This window comes from Dermochelys coriacea, chromosome 6 (assembly GCF_009764565.3).
Source record: "Dermochelys coriacea isolate rDerCor1 chromosome 6, rDerCor1.pri.v4, whole genome shotgun sequence".
Lineage (NCBI taxonomy): Eukaryota > Metazoa > Chordata > Testudines > Dermochelyidae > Dermochelys > Dermochelys coriacea.
This window is the reverse complement of record NC_050073.1, coordinates 97,550,134-97,568,926: the sequence shown is the minus strand read 5'-3', so window position 1 is coordinate 97,568,926 and position 18,793 is coordinate 97,550,134. Positions and strand designations below refer to the sequence as shown.

Sequence of the window (18,793 nt, the reverse complement as noted above, 5' to 3'; positions counted from 1 at the left end):
GATGAATATATAAGAATAGCATAAACATCATCATCTTTTTCCTTTATGCCGCTTTTCCTTGTGAGAATCATGGCAACAGCATGGAGAGTAGGGAGGACCAGACTTCCCTTTCATCCACAGCAGGTTCCAGCTCTTCCTGGGGGATTCCCAAGGATTCCCAGGCCAGCCAGGAGGTATAATCCCCCCAGTGTGTCCTGGATCAGCCTTGGAGCCTCCTTATCAGATGACGGAACCACCTCAGCTGGGTCCTCTCAATCCGGAGGATTAGCGGCTCTAGCATGTAGGGACAAAATCAGAAAGGCTAAGGCACAAAACGATGTACAACTAGCAAGGAACATAAAAGGCAATAAGTTCTTTAAATACACTAGGAGTAAGGAAAAGATGAAGTTAGTGGGGAAGGAGAGCTAATAGCTGTTAATGGTGACCGGATATTAAACACAACTAATATTGACAACAAGGGGGAAGGAACATAAGTGAAAGAACAGTTTAAAGAATATTTAGATATGTTAGATGTCTTCAAGTCAGCAGGACCTGATGAAGTTCATCCTAGGGAATTTAATGAACCAGCTGAAGCAATCTTGAGCAATTATTTTTGAGAACTCATGGAGGACTGGTAAAGGGCCAACATAGTCAGCCTAACTTCTATACCTGGAAAGATACTGGAACAAATTATTAAGCAATCAGTTTGTAAGCACCTAGAGGATAATATGGTTATAAAGAATAGCCAACATGGATTTGTCATAAACCAGTTATGCCAAGCCAGTCTAGTTTCCTTATTTTATAGGGTTACTGGCCTAGTGGATGGGGGGAAGAAATAGATATGATATATCTTGATTTTAGTAAGGCTTTCGACACAGTGCCACATGATATTCTCATAAGTAAATTAGGGAAATGTGGTCTAGATGAAATTTCTGTAAGGTGGGTGCATAATTGATTGAAAGACTAGTTGTCAGAGTAGTTATCAATGGTTCACTGTAAAATGGGTGGTGTATCTAGTGGGGTCCTGCAGGGGTCATCCCTGGGTCTGGTGCCATTTAATATTTTCATTAATGCCTTGGATAATGAAGTGGAAGCTATTTTTACAAAAATTGCAGATGACCTCAAGGTGTAGGGGAAGGGTGCAAGCACGTTGGAGGACAGGATTAGAATTGAAAACAACTTTGACAAATTGGAGAATTGGTCTCAAATCAACAAGATGAAATTCATTAAAAGACAAGTGCAGAATACTTCAATTAGGAAGGAAAAATCAAATGCACAGCTACAAAATAGGGAATAACTGACTAGGTGTAGTACTGCTAAAAAGGATCTGGGAATTATAGTGGATCACAAATTGAATGAAAGTCAACAATGTGATATAGTTGGACAAAAAGGCTAATAGCATTCTGGGGTATATTAACAGCAGTGTTGCATATAAGATGCAAGAGGTGATTATCCCGCTTTACTCAGCAGTGGTGAGGCTTCAACTAGAATAGAGTGCCTAGTTCTGGGGGCCACATTTTAGGAGTGATGTGGACAAATTAGAGAGTCCAAAGGAGAGCAACAAAAATGATAAAAGGTTTAGAAAACCTGATCTATGAAGGATGGGGGGAAAGCTGGCCATATTTAGTCAAGAGAAAAGAAAACTGAGGGGAGACCTGTAAACAGTTTTCAAATACATTAAGGACTGTTGATAATGAGGGTGGTGAGCACTGTATCCACTGAAGGTAGGACAAGAAGTAATGGGCTTAATCTGCAGTAAAAGAGATTTAAGTAAGAAATCAGGAAAAAAAACTATAAGGGCAGTTAAGCTCTGGACTAGGGTTTCTGGGTAGGTTGTGGAATCCTTATCATTGGAGGTTTTTAAGAACAGTTGGACAAACACGTCTCAGGGATAGTCTAGGTTCACTTGGTTGTTGCGCAGCGCAAGGGACTGGGCTTGATGTCATCTCAAGGTCCGTTCGAGCCCTACATTTCTATGAATCTGTGTACTCCTCCAGAGCAAACAATGTTGGGAATCTGGATCGATGCCCTTTTACTATTCTGGATAGACCAGCTGACGTACACCTTTCCTTCCTTTCCACTACTACCCCAAGTTCTGTGGAAGATTCATCACAGTAAAGCATGAATCATTCTCATTGCACCCAACTTGTCCAGACAGTTCTGATTTCTGGATCTCCTATGAAAGTTAACCCATTATCATTCAACATCTTCCAGCTCTGATAATGCAGGAGAATAGTGGGATCAGACATTCCAACCCAGATTCTTTTCGCCTCACATCTTGGTATTTGGATGGGCCTCAGACATAGAGCATGTTTGGAGGCTGTTCAGACTGTTCTTAAGAGAAAACTCCACCAGAAATTTCATCAAGCTAAATGAAGGCGTTTCTCTGCCTGGGAGCAACAAAACCAGTTATCCCCAAAGACAGCAGGTATTCCAGCTATTTTAGACTACCTCCTCACTTTCAAGACACTGGGCCTTTCTGTTAGCTCTCTGCAAGTCCACCTAGCAGCAATAAGTGTTCTCCACCCACTGGTAGATGGCTGTTCTATTTTTACTCACCTGATAACAACCAGATTCCTAAAGGGCCTCACTAGGGCCTTCCCACCAGTAGTGAAGCCAGCACTTCAATGGTAGTTCAATCTTATACTTTGAGTACTTACCAACATAGGCGCCAACTCCTCCTGGTGCCAGTGGGTGCTCGCACCCCCCCCCCGCCCCCTCCCTGCCCCATTGGACCCCTTCCCAAATCCCCAGCCCTGCCTCTTCCCCTGAGCTCGCCATGTTCCTGCTCCTCCCCCCTCCCTCCCACAGCTTATGTCACGTCACAAAACAGCTGTTTCGTGGCAGCAAGCCTGTGAGGAGAAGCAGGGACATGGCATGCTCAGGGGAAGATGTGGAGGTGAGCTGGGGGGGCGGGGCAGGGAGCTTGGCTGCTGGTGGGTGCAGAGCACCCACCAATTTTTCCCCTTGGGTGCTCCAGCCCCGGGGCTGGAGCACCCACAGAGTCAGAGCCTATGCTTACCAAGTTTCAGAGTAGCAGCCGTGTTAGTCTGTATTCGCAAAAAGAAAAGGAGTACTTGTGGCACCTTAGAGACTAACAAATTTATTAGAGCATAAGCTTTCGTGAGCTACAGCTCATTTCATCGGATGCATTTGGTGGAAAAAACAGAGGAGAGATTTGTATATACACACACACACACACACACACACACACACAGAGAACATGAAACAATGGGTTTATCATACACACTGTAAGGAGAGTGATCACTTAAGATAAGCCATCACCAGCAGCAGGGGGGGGAAAGGAGGAAAACCTTTCATGGTGACAAGCAAGGTAGGCTAATTCCAGCAGTTAACAAGAATATCAGAGGAACAGTGGGGGGTGGGGTGGGGGGGAGAAATACCATGGGGAAATAGTTTTACTTTCTACACAAGGTAAAACTATTTCCCCATGGTATTTCTCCCCCCCACCCCACCCCCCACTGTTCCTCTGATATTCTTGTTAACTGCTGGAATTAGCCTACCTTGCTTGTCACCATGAAAGGTTTTCCTCCTTCCCCCCGCTGCTGCTGGTGATGGCTTATCTTAAGTGATCACTCTCCTTACAGTGTGTATGATAAACCCATTGTTTCATGTTCTCTGTGTGTGTGTGTGTATATAAATCTCTCCTCTGTTTTTTCCACCAAATGCATCCGATGAAGTGAGCTGTAGCTCACGAAAGCTTATGCTCTAATAAATTTGTTAGTCTCTAAGGTGCCACAAATACTCCTTTTCTTTATGCTTACCAAGCCACCCTTTGAAGTGTTGGCCATATGCTTGGTGTCCCACTAGTCTGCGAAAGTTGCCCTCATCACCATCACTTCGGCCAGGTTGGTGTGTGAGATGGGAACACTCGTGGCCAACTTGCCATACACTACTTTTGAAAAAGAGAACAAATCCCTTCACTTCTACCTGAAATTCATCCTAAGTCTGTATCTGAGTTCCACATAAATGTATCTGTTGTATTGATATTCATTCTGATACTCATGCCTCCAATGAGGAGAGGAGATTTCACTTCTTCGATGTCAGACAAACTTTGGGTTCTACCTGTGAAGAACAAAGCCATTTAGAAAAATACCTAGACTATTTGTTGTTGTAGGAGAGTGAGCATGGGGACAAGCAATATCTGCTCAAAGACTCTCTAAGTGGATTTTTGGATATATCCTCCTTTGCTATCGGTTAGCCCATCTCCCTTCCCCTGGATGGAGTGAGAGCCCATTCTTTAGGGCACAGGCAATCTCAGTAGCATTTCTCCAAGAAGTACCTATACTGGACACTTGTTACATTTTCACAAAGCATTATATTTTAGTCCAAACCTCTTCTGCAAACTCAACCTTTGGAATGTTAATATTGCAAATATCTATACTGCCTGTGTCCTTGTAGCCATATGTGTAATACAGATAGGGTTCACACATCTCAAAGAACCTCCAGTTACAGGTAAGTAACTGCCATTTATTTAAACTGGAGAGAGAATCAATAGATATACATTAACACTGTGGGTGTAGCTTAAAATATTTGCCTTCAGACTCTAAGGTCTCAAAACTCACCTTTTTATTTTTTCGATTGTCTAGTTGTTTCATTTAGCACTGTGGACTTCTGTGAGTGGAGCCCATTTAGTTCTTCTGTCAGCTTTTTAGAGTAATACTAAAATATTTATAGGTTTGTATATCACCTCTCTGAAGTGTTTCCTTAAAGGAATAAAGAAGCCAAGTTTCTTAACAGATGCATTATTCCATTTCTGGCAGCTTTTGGTAGTGCTAGCAGTCTTAACTATGCGTTGAAACTTCTTTATTGCATAAACAATAGTTTGTCTTGAAAATGACTTCGTACCCTTACTTTAATGTCTGAAAAGAGACTTGGACATCGACTTACATTAATAATAGCTCATCTATTTAAAAAAAGGAGGGTGGGGGAGAGGCACTATTCTTGAGATGAAACCTACTTTTTGTCTAAAATGAGTTCATGGTTTCATGGTAAATTTCCTGTTAGATCTGAGGCATCTTTAAGAAATAAAACATGTCTAAATCTTAGACAACCCTTAGTTCCCTGTCAGTAATTCAGTGTCGTTTAAGCAAATTCCGTAATACCTGTAACCAGTGTCTATTAGTGGTGAGAGAAATTTAGCTTATTAGTAAGAGCTTGATTGTAGAGTAACCACAAGCGCTGTGTAAAGAGCTGAATGTAGGTGCTCTACCCCAAGAACAGACCAGACAATTTGATACCCAGTTTCCCTTTGCTTTGGGAGAGGGTGAGGGTCCTAGCTCTATACCTGGACAGATTTTACTTCTCTACCCTCACCTCCCCCACACCCTTGCACCAGAGGGGAGTTGTGGCCTCGTGGAATGAGTCTGGATAACTGCTTTCTGCAATCTGTTGCATAGGCTGGTAGGGGCCTTCAAAATTAAGTAATTGGAGATAAATGTTTTAAGTGCTTAGGAAGTGATGAGAGTGATGGCACATAGAAAAGGCAGAAGCTGGAGTGGCTTTTTTTTGTTTTAATCGTGAGCTGTACAGCACAGCATTGGTAAGAATAATCTTAAATATATCTATGCAGAGATAATGCAAGTGGGGTCTAAATATCGCTAAAATTTTAATCAATATCCTATTCTAGTAAGCTGAGGGAAAATCTATTTTAGTGTGCCCATGTTGCTATGGTTGCAGTTCATGCACGCTTACAATTAGAGTGGGAGGTTTGTTTAATTGTGAATACTGACATTTTTATAGCTGTCAAAATTACATGGTATTTGGGGTATTTGGAGTTTTTGTTTGCAACTCTGATCAGTGTGCTGCTTCTGTTCATTCTGTTTTGCCAACTTATTCTTTTAAAGACAAATTAAAATATTGAAATAAAACTAATAACTGAAACTAAAAATCCAATATGTATAGAGATTTTCATTTTTATGGATATTAAAAATCAACTAATAATCATAGCATATAAACATTTGATGTTGTGTACACCATTCTTAACAGTAATATGCTCTACTTGTATTTTAATAAATACTAAAGTTTGATTTTTTGACAGCATTTTTTGTCCTCAAGAAAATACAGAAGAAGCTCTATTGTTGTTGCTGATTAGTGAATCTATGGTAAGTTAAATAGCAGTTTTAAAAACTTTTTTATGTCACTTCTGTCATTTGTCTTTAGAGCACATTTGTCTCATTTCCTGTTACAAAACTAGGCAAGCAGTTCCTTCTGAAACTAAAGCTATTGCTACTCTGAGAGGGAGCCAGCAGAAAGTGCTGTAAGGGTATTATGATTCTGAGTTCCTCTTTCCTTTTGAGACTAAGTGCATTGTCTCTGAGCTGAACTTATCCTTCCTTTAGCTTTAGGGAAGGGAGGTAGAGTCTGTTCCCAAAACCAAGTCTTTCACTTGGCATCACATCAGTGTGAACAGCTGTTACAGCAGCTGCTGCCATTTGGAGAAGCAAGCTTGAAAATTCAAGTAGTTTTTGTTGTAACCACAAAAACCAAAAATTAGATACATGTATCTATTCAATGTGTCTATGCCCAACTATTCTTTTCTTAAGTGCTTTAAAATGCAGATCTCTCAAGTTTCAAATAACTCTTGATATTGGCATATCGTCTGTATACGGCATCATAGGATGTTGCTGGTGTTGTGTTTTTTATAAATCCTTGATTTTCTCCTGTGGTTGTTTCCTTTCAATGCCTTTACTGACACCTGTTAAAAGGGTGCCATACTACTGCTCTGGGGAGCTTTTCTAATCATTGATTACCTACCTGCTGTTAACTTACTAAAGCAAGGTCAGTTACATCCCATGCTCTTAAAACAGTCAATACAAAATCTTTTACTCCTGAAGGAATTCTGTGCCACTGTGCGTGTACATATTTTATATGCCATGCATATTTTTTTTCAGAAAATAGCTTCTGCTGAAAAGTTGCTGTGGTTCCACCTTTTGCCCACCAGAGGGCATTGTGGCATTAGAACACAGCAGTCTTTTCTGGCCAGCTCCAGCTACGATGTGGAAGAGAAAGAGCCTGCCTTCTTCACAGTGCCTGTCAGACCAAGTCAGGAGATATGTGGAGACAGACAGAGTGGGGTTGCTGAGGGGTCAGACAATGCTTATAAGGGCTAGTGAGGGAGGACAGACTGGAGCAGGCGCTGAATGGGAGTGGAGGTGCAGGGACACCTGGGTAGAGGGAGAGGTGGTGCAGAGCTACAGGGAAGAAGGGGTGTGGCTGAGTGGGGGCACAGACACATGGGGGCGGGAGGGCAGTGACACATGGAGATGAGGGGAGGGGACTGATTGAGGGGGTGCAGGGACACATGGGGAGAAGGGTGTAGGACCACATAGGGACAGGGGGGATGGGGGGAGTGGGTGTTTGAGTCGGGGTGGAGGGACAGGGGATACAAGGACACATGGGGGAGCAGGGACATATGGGGACTGGGGAAGATGCGCCTGACTGAATGGGAGAGGCTAGAGGTCAGCCAGGGTCTGCATGGGGGACATGCCCTAACAATCCCTTCCTGCCCTCTCCAAAAAACCTGATCCATACTTTTCCCACCCATACCCAACAACCCTTCAAGTTCATATCCAGGCTCCTTCCCAGCAATTACTTCCCTCTCCCTCAGCTCCTCTGTTACGCCTGACTTCCCCAAGTCTTTGCGCTGCTTGTGAGGCGTGCAGGAAATATGGTTCTGTACTGTAGTTTAAATGAATTATTAAGTCCAAGTTCTGTCTGAATATGCCTAGTAAGGAATCGATTTGTCAAAAAACATTTCCTGAATCTTTTTTATTGTCTGTATTATTACAGACATGCTTGCTGACAGGTATTTTGAAATAAATGATCAAAAATAATTGAAACTGGTGTGATTTACAGTAAAAGCTGTTTTATCAGGCACTTCCCCAACTGAAAAGCTCTATAAACCAGCATTTCTGATCTTAATTGAAATGCCAGCTTATAGTCCAGTTGACGCGGGGCTGGCAGGGGGTTCGGGCGCAAGAGGGGGTGTGGAGCATGGGCTCTGGGAGGGGGCTTGGGGCACACTGCAGGGTTCCAGATCCAGGGGTCGCTGCCTCTGCCCTCAGGTGCCACCCTGAGCACTCTCTCTGCAGATCCCGTTGGCTGGGGACTGTGGCCAATGGGAGCTGCGGTGCAGCGCCTGCAGGCAGAGGCACCGCACAGAGCTGCCTGCAGCGCCTCCCCTAAGAGCATCTGGGACAGGTCGCTGTTTTCAGGGAGCTGCCCGAGTTGAGCGGCCCCTGGATCCGGCACCCCCTCCCGCACCCCCAGCCCCCTCCCACAACCAAAATCCCTCCCAGAGCCCAAGTTCTGCGCCCCCTCTCACACCCAAGCCCTGTACCCCCTCCAGCACCCAAACTCCCTCCCTCTTAGTTAATTGTCATTTTTCACTTACCGGCACCCTCCATTCTTCCAGCTTGCCGGATAAAACAGCTTTTACTGTATATATTGTGTTATTTTTGTCTACTAAAATAGGCAGAATTTTGCAGAATTTTAAAATATTTTGTACAGAATTTATAATTTTTTGGTCAGAATTCCCGCAGCAGTAATCTTTTCACTTTGTGTAATGAATCTGAAACTTTCCCCCTACTTATATTGAACCAAAGGTGAAATTTCAAAAGCACCTAAGTGCTTTCATGTATTTCAGTAAATGATAAAAATGGTTATTTTGGTCATTTATTTTTAAAACTCATTAAAATATTTTCATTACTTCTATATAGCTGAAAAAACTTACTGTTAATATGATAGCACATAAATATTGGTATTGCTACTATCATTCTTCCTATTTGAAACAGTCCTGATGCAGAACATTTCCAGAAATTGCAAAGTCTTCTAAATAGATAATTTCCAGTAGTCAATTTTTTGCAATATTATCATTGTTGCTGTTATAAAGTGCCCTTGTACTCTGGCTCCCATACATATGTAGTACATGCCTACCTTTGCTTTTCTTATCTAGATAAGATCCTGTAGAGGGGTCAGACTCGTAAGTAGGTCTGAGACACTGGACCTTTAAAATAATCACACATATATATATATGGAGGTTCTTTTCCTCCTTCAAGCAATTTTAAATTTGTTTTTAATACTTATGGTGGGAGAATTCTCCCTACTCTCAGGGTATAGCCTTCCATGGTACAAGCAGCAGTGTTCGTGTCACAGCTGACTGCACTTAAGAGGCAGCAAGCAGTCAGTGCCACTGACATGGTGTTACCATGATTACATATGCAACCATAAAAGTAAGAGATATTGAAGCTAAATATTTATACAGTGGAGAAAGTAAATGCCAAATACTTGTTGATCAAAAGAAAATAAATTCTACACATATGGGAGTACATTTTCAAAGGAAGATGTAGGCAGTTAAGTTCACAACTAATGGAATATTTGTGCGTGTAACTCCCCATGTACCACTTCAAAAATTTACCACTTAGTGTTTGATTATCCTGATTTTATTGACTCTTTCATCCAGTGTCTTCAGAGCCTAAAATGTTGGCCAGTTAAAATAGCTAAAAAGTACTTTGGATTTTAATGTGTGATTTTTTTCATCTTTCTATAAGTGGGGAATGAAAGCTGTCCATTCTGACTTCTAATATGAATCTACAAACTATATAGAAATGAAACTTAAGTAGGAATGAAAACAAGTTGCTAAAAATAATGTTTGATTTCTGGCTAGATGAGATTAATAGGTGAAGAAATGCAGTTGTCAGCTTGTTTTTCAGCTCTCTAGAGGGTCCTCTGACTATCATTAATATTTAAACAAAACTAAAAAAACCCAGCCACCTTGGGAGCTTCTGACTTCCGATCTTTCATTTGTTTCGCACTATAGCTACCCATACAGATTCAAGTCTGTAGTCTGTAACAATGAAATTTGAACTGAAATTCTAAATTTCAATTTAAAAGCATGTAGAATTAGAGGACATCAAGACAAGGCATATTCAGACTGGTGGTTTTGTGATAACAATATATGATGGGGAATAGGAGAGGTTGGTTTTGGAGTAACCTTTTAAAGTTATAGACAGTGGAGCACAAGTGGTCTTGTCGTTAAGTCATAGCACAGGCATTAGGAGACTTGAATTTTATCTCTGCTCTACAAAAGACTTCCTCTATTAACCTGGGGAAGTTGGTTTAATCTGCCTGTACCTCAGTATGCCTATTTGTAAAAAGATGTCTTGTAATTCACTAGTCTTTGTAAAACATTTTTAAATCCATTGGATGAAAGGCACATGAGAAGTGCAGAGTATTGTCAATATGTACACATTTCTGTGCTACGCTTGAGCCATAGGATTGGAGAAGCTGAGCTTCTTGTATGAGGCCCTTCTTATGGAATATACATTGAACTGTATTGGTGTGGGTTATCTTTGGAAGAAACTGTTTATTCATCCCAGAGAGAAGACACCGTCATAATGACCTTCAGAAGATGAAGTAAATGGAATGAAAATGACACTCTCTGAAAGAAGGGTGGAAGACCCCAACAGCCTGGATCAATCAGCAAAGTTGTACCTTATTTTGATGCAAAAGATAATAAAGCACTAATTTATGCCAGAGTTAAACCGCAAAGTACAGCTTCATCTTAGATAATTTTTAACAAAATTATTTTCCTCTTTTTTATAGTTAGAACATAACAGTTAAGTAAATCAGTTACAGAAACACTGGATTAGGGTTAATTCGTATATTAAATCCCTCACAAAAAATAGTGTGAAAAAATGGCATCAAACAGGCTTTTGTTTAAATACAAGTAATCAAATGCAAAATGAGCAGAAGTTGCTATCTTGTTTGGTCACTTGCTTTCAGTGATGATTGGTATTTTGAAACATATTAATAATGACCAGAACCAAGATGTTAGTCAGATTAGACTGACACCCTAAATGTCTTCTTGGTGCTATCTTCCAGGCTAACCGTGATGCTGTACTGAGCAGAATACCAGAGCACAAAAATGATCGCATCATCAGTTTGCAAAGTGCATCTGTGGTCTATGATTTGCTTACAATTGCCTTAGGGAGAAGAGGTCAATATGAAATGCTATCAGAGGTACGTCTGTAATAGTAAATATTTCCAGTGCCATGTCTTCAGTTAGTTTCCAACTGTTAACATATATGAAATATAGATGACAAAACTCTGTGGTCATTTGAAAACAAAAACTGCTGTTAATTTATTACTCTGTTCAGTTATGTTGTAGTAAAAGGATCTAAACAATTTCATAAAAAATCTTCTACCGTAACAATTGTATTATAAATAAATCCTCAGTGAATAGCTGGAAAAGGAATTTATGAAACTATTTCTTTTGAGGTAAGTATTTTGTATAATTTCCCCCTTCTCACACCATTGTGACTGCTCTAAAATGCTGTTCATAATAATAATACCTGGCTCTTGCATAGCTAATAATGAGCTTCTCCCTCATTAATTGTCTCTTCAGATCTCTGCTATAGAAATTGCATTTGATTCCTGAAAAGTTTTATTTAATTATATAATATAGAAATTTGTTCTTTTTAGGTATGCCTTTTTACATGTTTAGGGCATTTTAAAATGTAATCTCTCAAATGCATAATGGCTAATCAGGCTCTTTCCAGAAAAGAAGGTTTTTCTCCTGCTTAAAGCAATGCCTTGAATTCAGCAAAATGCCATGAACTGAGATCATGGTTAGCCATCTGTATCCACGATGAGCCCTAGTCACACCTGAATTCCATATGTTTCACTTGCCATGAAAAACCTGTCAAGGAATTGATTACCTGGTTAGTAACATGCCTCAGAACATTCACTGAAGGATTCTTTACTTAAAGTAAAAAATTCAGTAGTGTTATAATGTCTGTGAAGCATTTCATATCAATATCTCATCATCCTCAACTCTGAAATGGAAGTATTTCCTCCTGTTACCAGCATTTTGCAGCTTCAGGTGGTCTAAACGCAATTTTTATCAGAGTAATAGTAGCCCTTCCATGAAACCAAACAGTATAAAAGTTTAGGTAGAGCTTTCATTTTTCAATATAATCTTGGATTGTCAAATATTTTAAATTTCTTTCCAGTAAATTACTTTATTTCCTAAATTGTATATCCACTATGTGGTGTTTACATAAAATTTGTTTGGAGCTTCATTTGCTAAGCATGTATCCCAGTGTATTAATGTAGGTTCATTCACTTCAGAAATTAATGACCCAGGGTTTGTCCCAATGTCCTCTAGTGCATGTAGGCATGTCAATTATACTGATGCATCATGAAACTTCCTCTGATTTCATGGCTCTTGAATAGGACTCATCCTATGGTTAAAATTAAGTCATTGCCAGATTGCGGTCTAACCTTTCATAGGTATAGTCCATTGCACTACTGTTGAGTTATTTTGTACATCAGGCCACTTTTCAGAAGCTTAACTTTAGTCACACATTTTTGAAAATCTTGGCCAATACATAACATTTAAAAATATTGATATTCTTGCCATGAAGCAGCTATTCTATATGTGGAAAAAACAACTTCTATAAAGACATTATCTGTCGGAATAAAATGTATGTCAAAATACAATGCCAGTCTTTGATGGAAAGATACAGATGTACTGTTCTGTCAGATGTTCTGTAAGATCTGTTCTACTCTCATATCGACAAAACATTCAACTAGCTCTTATATCCCATGCACTATAGTCCAAAATATTCCAGAACATCCAGGCTTTCAGGACCTAGTGTTCTCCAACCGCCCATGGCATTGTGCAGCTTATCTGCCTTCAGATTCTGTGGTCACCAACCAGGAGCCTCTAGCTTAATGTTGTTGTTAATGTAAAAATAATAAAATTTGAAAAGTCTTTGATCCATTAGTGTTAATGTATTTCAGCTTGGTCAAAAAGGAGTTGGTAATTCCTATTTATAATTAAACTATCTAAATATCAATCCAGCAGAGGAAATTTCCTTCCAGATAGCCCATCATCCTGTCTTGGCCTGACCTTTCCTTTGGCTCCTCCTTGGAGCTTCGTATCACCTTTTGTGATCTGGAAACCAGGTGATGATCTGTAGGTGCTCCTGAGAGGCAGCCATTTTTTGGAGACAATAACAGTTTTCGCTCATGCAGAAAGTAATGAAGTGCCTTCAGTAGAGTCAAGGAATAGACCTTTATATATATTTCCTGATCTCTTTAGGTTTTTTTTCCCCTGGCCAGAATAGTAAGGGTTTTATTTACATTTATGAAGATACTTCTCTGTATAACATTTCATATCTTCCAAAAATCATTCTGTGTGAACGGAACTCTATAATGTGTGCTCTCGGAATTAGTATAGAGATCAATATGTATGTAGTTACTGTGATGAAGTGTATTTGGTCCTTCGTGAATTCGGGAGAGACCTTTCTGGACCAACAGCAGGTCACTAGAAAACAAACCTTGTTCTATTTTATCTAGATTAATAGATTTAAGATCATAAAGGATCGTTGTGCTTATTTACTGTAACCATTTGCAAGCAAAGACCATCAGATTTCGCACAGTAATTCCTGCATCCATAGACCCATACCATCTGTCTGACCTGTAGCATATCTTTTAGAAAAATATCCAATCTTGATTTAAAAATATTAAGTGATGGAGGATCCACCACATCCCTTGTTAAATTATTCCAATGCTTAATTACCCTCACTGTTAAATTGTGTGCTTTATTTCTAGTCTGAATTTATCTTGCTTCAGTTTCCAGCCATTGGATCTCATTATGCCTTTGTCTGCTAGATTAAAGAGTCCTCTACTGCCAGAAATCTTCTGTAAATTCAGGTTACTTACAGACTGTGATAAAGTTTCCTCTTAACTTTCTCACTGATAAGCTAGATAGATTGAGCCTCTTAAGCCTTTCACTGCAAGACATGTTTTCTAGACTTCAAATAATTCTTAAAGTTCTTCTTTGAATGCTTTTCCATTTTTAAAGTATGGACAACAGAGCTAGACAACAGTATTTCAGTCCTTTCCTCATCAGTCCTGTATACAGAGATAATACCCTCTCTCTACGATTCCCTGATATTTCCTCCTTATATGTTCAAGAACTGTTATCTCTCTTAGCCACAGTATTGTACTGAAAGCTCATGTACAGTTGGTTATCCGCCATGGTCCCTAATCCTTTTCAGAATACAGCCTCCCAACTCAGTCAATCCTGAAAGTATGACATTTTTTTTTGTTCCTAAGTATATGACCTTGCATCTAGCTATATTAAAATGCATATTGTTCAGAGGAACCCGGTTTACCAAGTACTCCAGATCACTCTGTAGTAGTGACCTGTCCTTATTATTTACTACTCTACCAATTTTTGTGATCTGCAAAATGTATCAGCAATGCTTTTATATTTTCTTCCGGATTATTGGTAAATATGCTGAATAGCATTGGGGCAAAACCAGATCCCCATGAGAAATAGCTCCCTTTGTTGTTATGATGGTTCTCTGTTTATAATTACTTGTTGAGATCTATCCGTTAGCCAAGTCTTGATCCGTTTAACATGCATTATACTGGTTTTTGTGTAATGTTGGGTTTTTAATCAGAATGCTGTGTGATACTAAGTCAAATATTTTACGAAAGTCTCAGAATATTATGTCTACAGAGTTGTCTAGACATTGTCTAAAGCAAACTTGTGATCTCTTCAAAAAAGATATATTTATCTGACAAAACGTATTTTTTATAAAACAATGCTGATTAGTACCAAGCTACCAACCTTTATTTTATTTTTTTTTCTAATTGCATCCCGTATCAGTACTTCCATGATTTTGCCCAGGATTGATGTCAGGCTACCTGCCCTTTAGTTACCCCGATCATCTTGCTTACCCCTTTAAAAGTTCTGGTATATTCGCCTTTTTTCTCTTGAACTTTCCTGCATTCCAAGATTTGTTAAAAATCAACACCGGTGGTTCAGAATCCTCGTCAGCTAAATCTTTTAAAACTCTCTCTCTCGTGTGCGTGTATGGCATCTCCAGAGCAACGTTCTGTAGATGCAGTTGTAGGTCCATAAGCCATCTCAACGCCTCCTCTGTGACAATATCAGATAAACCATTGTCCATTTCATCTTTGAGACCATATTTGAAGCACTGCGTTATTATGTTTTCAATGGTTTGGATGTTCTTGCTGCAGTCGCATGAAAGGTGAGTCTTTGATTTTCCACTTGTGCATCAAGTAACTGCATCTTCCATGGTTTGTTCAGATGCAGTTCAGTGTTGTCCAACATCTGCATGACAGGTCGAAACCAGGAAGGAGGTTTGTTAGGTTAGTAATAATTTGCTTGTTTGGAACCATAGATGAGGTTAAGACACTTTCCCTTCACTGGATTTGGAGACCTGAAGTGTTCGCAGATGGTCCATAGTGGTTTTTGAAATTTCAGTCGTTGGGGTATGTAGCCTGCTGGATGGGAAGTTCTGGATAGTTTTTGACACATTTAAGTTCTCATACTGTGGCTATGTCTCAACAGATAGCTGGAGGTTCAATGTTTGTAAATACAAAAAGCCACTGTTGAGGTGTTGATTGTAAAGTTTCCGTCATGAAGCACATGATCTGATTCAGACCCACAAGTTGGCTATGGCAGCTTCTTGTCCAAAACTAGTGCACAGTACTGTGCAACTGAGTATACCAGGGCTAAGGCCGAAGTTCGTAGCACCAAAGCAGTTAGTGCCCAGATTGTTCCCACTAACTTTTGGATAATGTTGGCGCAAACTTTAACTTTAGAGGCTACTTTCTTGAGGTGGTCATGAAAGGTCAGTGAGCGGTCAAGAATGACACCAAGATGTGTTTGCTTTGGGTCATAACGCACAGTTTCACCATAAAACTAGACAGTTAGTGCCTTCTGTGATTCTGTTTTCAAGGTGGAAAGTAGAGACTGCCAATTGCTCGGATTTGGTCTCAGCCACCACTCTTGGAAGTAGTCTGCCATGATCTTAAGGTCAGATGTAAGGGTTACTTCAAATTCTTTAAAGTTATGGGGCCTGAGTTGTGAGTGCCAAATCATCAGCATGCAGAAACTTCTGCGCTATTGTTTCAGGGATATCGCTCTTGTGTACATTGAAGAGTATTGGAGCAAGTACAGAGCCTTATGGTATCCCATTATTGAAAGTACATGGCTTGCTGGTTTGACTTGCAAAGTGTACGGACATCCTTTGGTTGCTAAGGTGGTGGAATGTGCACTCGGGATCACTTTGGCCAGTTTCAGTAGTAGTCCATCCTTCCAGACTACATCACATACTGCTGACAGATGGATGAAAGCAGTACTGGTCTTGAGGTTTTTGTTGGAATCCAACTTTGGTGTTGGTAGTGAGGCCCAGGACCTGGTCACAGCAACTTCCGTGCAGTTGGAAACCAGCTTGCTCCTTGTGTAGGCTGGTATCTGCAGCAGACCTAATTTGGTTCCAATTCATACACTTCATCACCTTGAAGGTGGTTCTCAGACAGAAGATTGCCCTATAACTAGATGGGTCATATGCAGGTTTTCTGGGCCTTAGGATTTCAATGACTTTGGCATCTTTCCACACAGTGAGGATTTCACTGGTCTCTAGGATATTGGTGACCATCCATTTCCATGTCAGTGGCCCCAAGTTATATAGAAACGAACTTGAGATAGATGCCATCTTCTGCTGCTGCTTTTCCCAGTTTTGTGGCTACATTGGCTGCATTGATCTCCCTATTTGTGAATGGTCCAAACCACTGGGATAATGAAGAATGTGTGGACCTCACCTGCTGGAGTTGATGCTGGACTTGTCTGCGCTACTCTTTGTCCACTAGCTGTTTTGATGTCCACAAAAGTTTAGCAATAATGACATTATCTTTCACCTGCATCCTAATGGAATGCAAGGGATTTGTAGCCCCCAGGTGTCTCAGCAGATTCCAGGAACATCGGCTTGTGTGTATGAAATGTAGACCTTCTGTTCATTCGGGCCACTGTTTCCACCTTGCTGCATCCAGTGCTGCCAGGAGGGCTTTCCAATTTATGGGTCTCTACACTTGGCATATTTATGGAAGAGCTCTTGGCTCTCTGCAGTCCAGCAAGGAGTATACAATGACATGTGTCCCTGGTGGATGTTCTAATCTCCCCTACAAAGAAGGAGCTCAGTAAAATGGTGTGACTGAAAGCATCCCTGTATTCCCACCCTACACATTGCTGCAATAATCTTTATATGAAATATGCCTTGTGAGGTTTCATTTGAAAACTAGTAACTCGCTGGTCAATAATATGGTGAAATTTATGTAGCAACATTATATGTAAAGTTATGAAATCCCCCAGTATGATATTAGCACATGTTGAAAACCACACAGCACTGCCTAAGCAAAAGGTGTTAATCAGGTCTATCTCAAACAAATGAATGTGTAAAAAGAAAAGGAGTACTTGTGGCACCTTAGAGACTAACAAATTTATTAGAGCATACGCTTTCGTGAGCTACAGCTCACGTGTGTTTACCTCAATTTACACATAAATAGTAAACAGGATTCTGGAGACAACAGGGGGAGATGGCAGGAGACAAAGCAAATTGACATTTCAACAAACACATGTGAGGGGAGAGAGCATGGAGTGTCCTTCATCACCTAACTCCATGTCACCTACCTCATTGTTGGAAAACTTTGCTTTGAGGGGTAATCTTCAGAAGTATCCACTTAAAAAGTTCACTGAACTGTAAAAGAGAAGAGCAGAAATCCCCAAATTATTTCTTTCACCTAAGAAGACAAAGGCACCAGCACCTTTGGGCCTCCTGGAGAGATCCTGACCAGGGGAAGGGTCAGTCACCATCTTGCTGGGTGAGAACGTGTATTTTAAACAAAGCCTTGAATCAAAACTTGCTTGATTACGTTTTAGACTTGTAGATGCATGTTCTCACTTTTATTTGCTTGTGACAACTTTTAACTTAATCTCTTATACTTGAATTCTATAAAAATACTATTTTCTTGTGTTAATACACTTTTTTTTTTTAAATCTAAACCAATATAATCCTGAGTTTAAAGTGAGCTGTTTGGTAACTCCAGTTAAAATAGCAAACTGTTGAATATTGGCTTCATACAGGAGCAACAAACCTTAATATCTGAACTGTCCAGGATAGGGCTGGAGAGTGCAGAACACACACTGGGAATTTATTAGGGTCGCTCTGCAAATAGTAACCAAGGCTGATGGAAGCCGAAGTGTGATTGGTGTGTTACTGACAGGCTGCTGGGGTAAGTGCTGCTGGACCAGGGCTACAGCAGTAAAGAGGCACTCAGGATATGACCTGCGCGGTGGTAGGCTGTTTGAGTGTGGCTCAGGAACTTCAACAGCAAAGCATTGTGGGATTTGTGGTGACACATCCCCTCACTGGTCTGGATTGCACCTCAGAATGTGACAAACGGTCAAAAGTCTTCAGGGTTGGGGCAATGTGGAAGATAGTATTCTTCACAGTTGTCGTGAAAGTGGCTCAGTCAACTTTTTTGAAGTTCCAGCACGGCACTGGTTTTAAGTAGAGTACTGGAATTTGAATGCCAATGTGGGTAAGTAGTGATTTGTGCTGGCTGTTCAGGAAGTTGTCAAGGACAATCCGTGATGCAGGTATTGGTGTGCATGTATCATCTTTAGAGGTGAACATCAAGCCAGGGCAGTATCCTATGCCCTGTCTTGCAGAATGGAAAGTGACATGCTGTTTTGCGTCAAAAAGGAGGAGTATATCATTTGCTGATGCCCACTGTGTCAGTTCTTCGCCTGCAGTATTGTTTGCTGCCTAGCTCCACTGTGTGTGGTGACTACTAAAGTCCCCCACAAATACAGCAGGGTCCTGTGCGGTTGGCAGAGTTGATTGAGGGCACTTTGCACTGGGTGGTTTGTATACATTAATGATGGTAAACTTGACAATGCGCACAG

General features: G+C 40.5%; 1 protein-coding gene across 8 annotated transcripts in view; it reads left to right on the top strand.

Annotated features, from left to right (window-relative positions):
* Positions 1–18,793, top strand: part of TTC7B (tetratricopeptide repeat domain 7B) — a 343,610-nt gene that overhangs the window by 140,659 nt on the left and 184,158 nt on the right. For all 8 annotated transcript variants that reach the window (XM_038406917.2, XM_038406919.2, XM_043517821.1 and 5 more), the window contains 2 exons: positions 6,041–6,104; positions 10,885–11,022. In XM_038406917.2, coding sequence (XP_038262845.1) covers positions 6,041–6,104; positions 10,885–11,022 — 202 coding nt within the window. The remainder of the gene's footprint in view (positions 1–6,040; positions 6,105–10,884; positions 11,023–18,793) is intronic.